The 7,885-nt window shown below is 39.3% G+C and overlaps 1 protein-coding gene across 1 annotated transcript; it reads left to right on the top strand.

Annotated features, from left to right (window-relative positions):
- Window positions 1-3,588: 3,588 nt before the first annotated feature.
- On the top strand, window positions 3,589-7,627 carry LOC140713944 (interleukin-6-like). Its single transcript, XM_073024638.1, has 3 exons — window positions 3,589-3,756; window positions 5,224-5,337; window positions 7,307-7,627. The coding sequence occupies exons 1-3, from the start codon at window positions 3,589-3,591 to the stop codon at window positions 7,625-7,627; spliced, it is 603 nt and encodes a 200-aa protein (XP_072880739.1).
- The last annotated feature ends 258 nt before the right edge of the window (window positions 7,628-7,885 follow it).

The raw sequence follows: 7,885 nt of genomic DNA, 5'->3' as shown, positions 1-7,885 counted from the left end.
GCATTATCCCATTAACTTCACACAACTAACATGTTAAAAAATCCTGGCTGCTAAGAGATAGAGGAACAGAAATGTAGGCAGATTATGGAAAAATGTAAATACAACAGGGCAATTATAGCCAATGTAAACAATCCACTGAAGTGTCGCATCACAATGAAGTGGACTGTAAGGTCAAGAGTCCTTTACCTTACTAGGAACCCTTCAATAGTTTAGTAATAATGGGGTAGAAACTATCTTTGTACCTGATGGTATCTGTTTTCAGGGGTTTGTTTCTTCTGGATAATGAAGAAAGAATGTCTGCAGTGGGAGGGGTCTGATTATGCTGGCTGATTTACTGAGGCAGCCAGAGGTGTGGACACGGACCTTAGAAGGGAGGTTGGTTTCCATGATGTGCTGAGTTGTGTCCACAACTCTCTACAGTTTGTTGTCATCTTGGGCAGAGCAGTTGCCATACCAAGCATCCATAGAGAATATTTTTAGAACACTTATTACAGATCCCTGAATCCTCACCCACTGTGTCACAGATCAGCAACGAGAGACACTGATTAACACATAAATGGCCTTATACTGTAAGTATTGATTCAAGTTTATTTATCATTTTGAAATAACATTTAACAATATACAGCAATAGTACCCACATTAATCACTACATTCCTTCTGAATGACAAGATCATACAAGTAGGAAAAGCCCATTGAATTCAATGGAAAATGATGTTCTTCAGAAACTATGCACGCCACAAGGCCTACTGTAAGAAAATGTTGCAGAGAAGAGTGCAGGACAGTTAATTCCACTCAGTGGGAGAGTGGAGCAATCTCCGGAGGGATCCACTCTATCTTCTACAGTGAGACAATGATATCCAACATAAGGAGAGAGCAGGAGAATGATTATCAGAGATCAAGACCACGAATCACGGATAACAGAAATAATATTCCCAGAGAATCGCTCAAATGTTTCCCAGTGAATCACGCAAAAGTTTGCGGAGAGCAGTGGATTGATTAGCAGGGTCCTGAAAATTGGTCTCGGCCCGAAATGCCAGCTGTTTATTTTTTTCCATAGATTCTGCCTGGCTTGCTGAGTTCCTCCAGCATTTTGTGTGTGTCCTTTTCGATTTCCAGCATCTGCGGATGTTCTCCCGTATTTGTGATTAACCGGGATCAGCACAATAACCTTCATGGCATTCCCGCTATCGAAAGCACGTTAATGTCGGTGCAGACTTTAACTGGCAGGAAGGAAATTCATCCCAGAGAAGAGTTACCGGAAAATAATGGTGGCGAAGATAGTGGCAAAGTAAGTAGCTTAGCGTTCAGGGACCGCCGCCTCCAGTGAGCTTGTACCCTTCTAGTTTGCTTATAGGTACTGAAGGCACGTGTAAAATTAAAGAGCGACAAAGGAAAATGTTCAATCTTTGAATATTTCATCCTTACCCCACTATAAAACAAGATATGCTAGAAAACCAGTTGCTTGACAAACGAATGACAGTCGTGGACTCTATCGGGCAAATCGTTGTGTGTGTTCTTTATGTGAACCTAGACGGTAGCTCCCACTACCGAGACTTCGTTTAAGCGAAATCGCTTCATTCCGATATTGATGTGTTAGTTTAATGAATGATCAATCTTCTAAAACATGTTTTAATTACTATATACGTCGTTGTTTTAAATGTAATATTTGTATTTGCAGCGTTTGCTAAATTTCACATTGTTCCTTATTCCAGTTTCAATGGTCTGATGACGTGGTGATACTAAAACGTCATGAAATTTTATTTCACTGTTCCCTCCCTAGTCCTTACTGATATCCAGGATTTTAATGCAAAAGTTTTTAGTCTTGACACAATTAGCATTTTTCTAAGTATAGCAAATGTCATCGGCTTACGCTGAGTTCAAATCGCCAAGGTTGTGCAATGAACTCACCACTTTCCTAGTATTAAAAGAAAATATCATGTTATTTTTCACTACATGTTGTCAAGATTCCTCATTTGAAGGAAAGTATACTGTTCATCTGAAATATATATTCCATTTTCAGATTAAAAAAGTTATTTTATTAGTCTGTTTTATTATATACACTCACAAACCTTCGTTTGGCTATACTTAACTATTATATTCGTGACATTTTAACAATTCATAATCTAGATTTTGTGATATTCTCATTGAGATTCTGTTCCTTCTTTCAAGGAACGGAAGGTTTCAGATTTTTAAGTTTTAAATTTATTTTTGAGGAAGCTATATAGGATCTTAAAGTCTCTTACTAAAATCAACCTGTTAGACGGATATAGACGAGATTTGTAGATCTGTTTAACGCTAAATATCTATTAAAGGTTTGAAGTACCTACAGAAATAATCATATACTCTGTACGTGGATATTGGTTAGTTTGTGTTTGCAAATTTCTTTTTATCAATCTCCAACAAAACCTGACTTGACATTAAGATCAGTAAACGCCTTAGAGATTCACTACAGAGATAAATAATATGTATGCGCCAGGATTGCTTTTTGTTACACATGCAGCAATTAGGTCCGTCTCTCGGAAATTGTGATGTAAAATACTGGTGAGATCAGCCGCAATAGAATGATTTGCTTTCTGTGAGAGAAAAACAGGAGAAAGAGGGAAGAGCGATAGAATCATATAGCCATATAACAATTACAGCACGGAAACAGGCTACCTCGGTCCTTCTAGCCCGTGCCGACGCTTACACTCACCTAGTCCCACTGGCCCGCACTCAGCCCATAACCCTCCATTCCTTTCCTATCCATATACCTATCCAATTTTACTTTAAATGACAATACCGAACCTGCCTCTACCACTTCTACTGGAAGCTCATTCCACTCTCTGAGTAAAGAAATTTCTCCTCGTGTTACCAAAGGGAATGGATGAAGAAGGGATGGAAAAGGAAGTTATTTTTTCCATGTTTCCTTCGGACTTAGAGCCATTTGCCCCATTGATTTTAGAGTGAGTCCAAGAGCAATTCATTTGGTAATTTTCTCCGCAATCTGTTATCATTTGCTGTATAGCCAAAATATTCGAATTCGCTAGTTTATTGCATTCTTTTTTTTCAAAAATATTGCAAGTTCATTTATTAAGCTGGCGTTAACTAGCTATATAATCACTGCTGTTACTTTAGAAAATATTTATAAACTTCGTATTAATTTAAAAATAGACACGGCTTCCCCCTGCGCTGGGGATTCCTCGCGTTCACGAGGAACTTGAAATGACACTGTCTGAATTACAAAATCCGTTCTTGGGGATTTCGTTGGGGAATCCGGTAAAGTATGCTCGCCAATAAATAAATGTCCAGAAGTGGCGGTGGTAACAATCTCTTGGCATTCGAATACCAGGCGATCAGCTGGCGGACCTTGCGATCCTAAGCATGCCTTCACTATACTGTTAGTGGAATCTTTGATCCGTGTGTTTTACCGCTGGTCCTAGGCTCAGAGGAATTTCACAGCAACACACACGCAATGCTGGAGGAACTCCATCACTGTGTGTGTGTTTCTTGAATTTCCAACATCTGCATATTTTCTCTTGTTTGGGACAGGAATTTCACAGCTTCTTCTCTCTCTCACTTACAGACCTCTGCCTGCCTGTCCCCCTGCTAATGTACCTGACAGCCGCCCTGATATCTCAGGTATCCGCCTTCCCACTTGCTGAATCTTCGGGAGATTCTGATGACCTTTTCGAAACGAGCCAAGTTTTAAGAGAGCCGAATCTGGAATTCCTCGCCCTCCACATCCGGAGTGTTGCCGTAGAACTGCGCGACCGGCAGGTGAGTTTGGATGTTTCCCGAAAAAGTGTATTCGAAGTCCTTCGAAAAGCAAATCAAAGAAAGTAGCCAGCAGATTAGGCAGCGTTTATTCATAGAGCCTGTTTTCAGCCTCTGCTTAAATGTGCCCAATGACTTGGCCTCCACAGCTGTCTGTGAATTACGGATTCAGGTCTGGCTAAAGAAATTCCTTCTTATATCTGTTTCAAATGGATTTCTTTGTACTGTGAGGCTGTGTCCCCGGCTCTAGATTTCCCCCACCATTGCATCCTCTCCAAGTCAACTCTTTTCAAGATCCTGAGTGTCAAGGTTTTTTTAGGATCTAACCTGGTCCCAACATATAGATGCAACTATAAAGAAGGTAAGACCGCGGTTATATTTCAACAGGAGTTTGAAGGGATTCGGTTTGCGCCAAAATCATTTGAAAACTGATGTATAGATGTACCATGGAGAGCATTCTGACAGGCTACATCACTACCATATACGGTGGGGGGGGGGGGGGCGGGGTGGTGCTATTGCATAGGGCCAAAAGAAACTACAGAAAGTTGTAAAATTAGTCCACTGTATCTTGGGTACTAGCTCCGTAGTATCCAAGACATCTTCAAGGAGCGTCTTAAAAACCCCATCAACCAGGGCATACCCTCTTCTCATTGTTACAATCAGGAAGGAGGTACAGAAGCCTAAAGGCACACACTCAACAACTCAGGAACAGCTTCTTCCCCTCTGTCATCCGATTCCTAAATGGACATTAAACCCATAAACACTACCTCACATTTTAAAAATATATATTATTTCTGTTGTTGCACTATTTTAAACTATTCAATATACTTATATACACTTACTGTAAAACGATTTACTGGTCATCTGTTTATTATTTATTTATTTATGTTTCTTTATTTTTATATTATCATGTATTGCATTGAACTGTTGCTGCTGAGTTAAATTTCACGACGCATGCCAGTGATAATAAACCTGATTCTGATTGTACCTGGGCCTTCCAATATTCGATACATTTTAATTAGGTCCCTCCTCATTCTTCTAAACTCATGGATGGTGGTGGATTTGGTCAGCAATATCTCAGGTATACGAAGAAAGTAGTGGGAGTAGCCCGCAGATTAGGTAGAGAATCAAGGCACGCTAAAGTCGTTTAATATCACGACTCGCCATTTCCGGCAAGATATAGTTATCTGAAATGACGGGGGCTTTCAATGGCAGGTTGCAGGATGACCTGCTATTGCTGGGGTTTGCTTGGCTTGGTGCATGAAGCCAAAAACTGAGAGGTTAGAATGGGAGTGTGATGGAGTTTAAAACAGCCGAATATGGGGTGATAAGAAATTATGCACTTGTGTTTATCATCACTTTGCTGAAAATCTGTCCCGAGGGAAAAAATGTGGAGATGTACCCACTGCTTTTGCTGACTGCAGTGACTTTTATGGTGATAATAAGGATATTTGATGTGTTATTTTGCAGTTGTGTGATTTTTTTTCCCTGTGTGATGGGAGTATGAGTTCGCTGCAGATGTACAACATGCAGCTGCCACAACTTACGCAAGGTGACCGATGTTACAGGAGGTCCTTCCGAAAGGTGAGATATTTTCACTAGTTTGTAAATCCACTATTTTAATAGTTTGTTAAATTCAATTTTACTTTCTCTTTCATACTGTAATCCTCCTTTTATCACGGTGCGATTGTGCCGCATAAATGAAGTGATTGTACATGGGTACCCCAAGACTACATATATTAGTAGAGATTTGTTCAGCGACAGTAGTAAAATTGAAGCAATTAACTTTCATGATCAGAACTACAGATTAATGTAGAACAACAGAAATGCTCAACATACTCAGCAGGTGGGGCACCAGTGAAAAGTTAACGTTTCAGGTTAATGTTTCAGATTGAGGTACTGTGTTAAGATAACAATAAATCAGTTCTGCAAATCACAGATGATAATATGAATGAGTATATATCTATTAGAAATAAAATATGCAGAACTTGGCATATACTTCAACAAATAAATACATAAAGTCAGCAATTTCATCATGAACGCATATCTATTAGATATTTAACACCAGGCATCCATTCTGCCCATGTAGCATATTATTTCCAATTTTTACTTTGGGCTGAACTTTTATGCCATTGTGTTCCAAATAAAACTCTAGATGTCCTCGTTATACTTGTAAAATAAACACTTGATACTGAAGGTGACGTATAAAGGACCCCACCCAGCTCATTGCATTACCATGCAGAGCCAATGCTTCAGTCATAATTCTCAATAATAGCAGAAGATATGACTCCAAAAGAAGGAAGAACTTATCTGTGCATCCTTACCTTATTATCTCTCTCCCTTTAACCAAACTGCAGCCAAAGAGTGTACAGTACTCAGTTTTACTCAGTTCTGAGTAATTTTGTAAGTAAACTAAGAGCAAGGGGGTTGATAGGAATAGTAGTTTATTAGGAATACTTGGGAATGAATCAGCATGCTATTTTTCACCTCATGGATCTGTTTACCTTAAGCATGAACTTCTTGAATAAGTTTCTGAAATGTTAGGGCAACATCACACTAAAAAGACTATGTCACAATTCATTTGCTGGTTGTGGATCTTTTCTGGCCACCAAGCCTAATGCTAATGCTAATGCATTTTGCTACAGTAGAGTGATGTTTAAACAGCTGGAAATGAACATAGAATATAGAACAGGACAGCACAGTAAGACCCACAATGTAGCACCAATTTATAAAAACTTACCCCATGGTTAATTTAACCCTTCTTGTATACATAGCCCATGACCCTCACTTTTCCTTGTATCCATAAGTCTATCTAAGAGTCTTTTAAATGTTCCAATTGTATCAGTCTCCACCACCACCTTGTGAAAAAAACTACCTCTGACATCTCTCCTAAACTTTCCACCACTCACCTTAAATGAATGCCCTCTGGAAAAAAGGTGCCAACTGTGCACTCTACCTTAACCTCATAATCTTATACACCTCTATCAAGCCTCTTATCTTCTGTCACTCCAAAGCCAAAGGCCTAGCTTTCTCAATTTTTCCTCATATTTCTTTAGCCAGAGAGTGGCGAACCTGTGGAATTCTTTGCTATGGAGGTTGATAGATTTTTGATTGGTCAGGGTGTGAAGGGATATGTGGAGAAGGCACAAGATTGGGACTGAGAGGAAAATTGGATCAGCCATGATGAAATGGTGGAGTAGACTCGATGGGCCAAAATGGCCTAATTCTGCTCTTATATCTATGGTCTTAAAAGACATGTGCTGTCTAAGCTAACCAGCATCCTGGTAAATCTTCTCTGAACCCTCTCTAAAACTTCCACATCCAAGTGGTTTGGGGACTTGTGAGACTGTGGGTGGTGTACTAAAGAAATGCAAGAGCTTCAAAATGAATTCTCTACAATTCTCTTTGTTGCAACCAATGGTAGATTTAGTGTGGCTCCTGCTTGTTGCAATTTACTGCAGTGACAACTTTTTTAATATAAATATTCCACACATTTGAATTCTCAGATCTGAACATGGATACAGTAACTAAAGGATTTTTAATTGTTTTGTAGAAAACATGCTTGACAAAGATTGTCAAGAGCCTTTATGAGTACAAAAGCTATCTACAATTTGTAAAGCAAGGTACTGAAAATGAGAAACACCAAGTGGACTCAATGCTGATGAGCATGGAAAATTTAGCTGATTTACTCCAGGTAAAAACTACCATGATTATTTTTCTGCAGCTAATCAATTTATTATACAAAGTATTTTCTCAGCTAATATTCACAAGTGCTGTAATGCCAAAAGCAGAACCACCAAGCAAGAATAAGGGAGAATGTCAGACAATCCTGTTTGAAATAACTTCTCAATACTGGAATTTAGATCTGTGGTAACTTTTACTTTACAAAAAGACCACTCGACAATTTGATGGCCAAAAGAACACCTTTATCTGGGATGGCAAATGATATTTATAGTACAGAGGCTTCCAGGTACCTCATGCGGCATGGGTGGAGGTACTATATACAATGCATACTGGGAGTAAAAAGAGCGGAAGTAAAAACCCCGCCAACCCCGGATGCCGCCTCTTGCTACCAACAGCTTCCCGATTAGTATTAACTTACTTTTAATAATACTCACATCTTGACTCAAAA

The sequence above is a fragment of the Hemitrygon akajei genome, chromosome 20 (assembly GCF_048418815.1).
Source record: "Hemitrygon akajei chromosome 20, sHemAka1.3, whole genome shotgun sequence".
Taxonomy (NCBI): domain Eukaryota; kingdom Metazoa; phylum Chordata; class Chondrichthyes; order Myliobatiformes; family Dasyatidae; genus Hemitrygon; species Hemitrygon akajei.
This window is presented reverse-complemented; position numbering and strand designations above follow the sequence as displayed.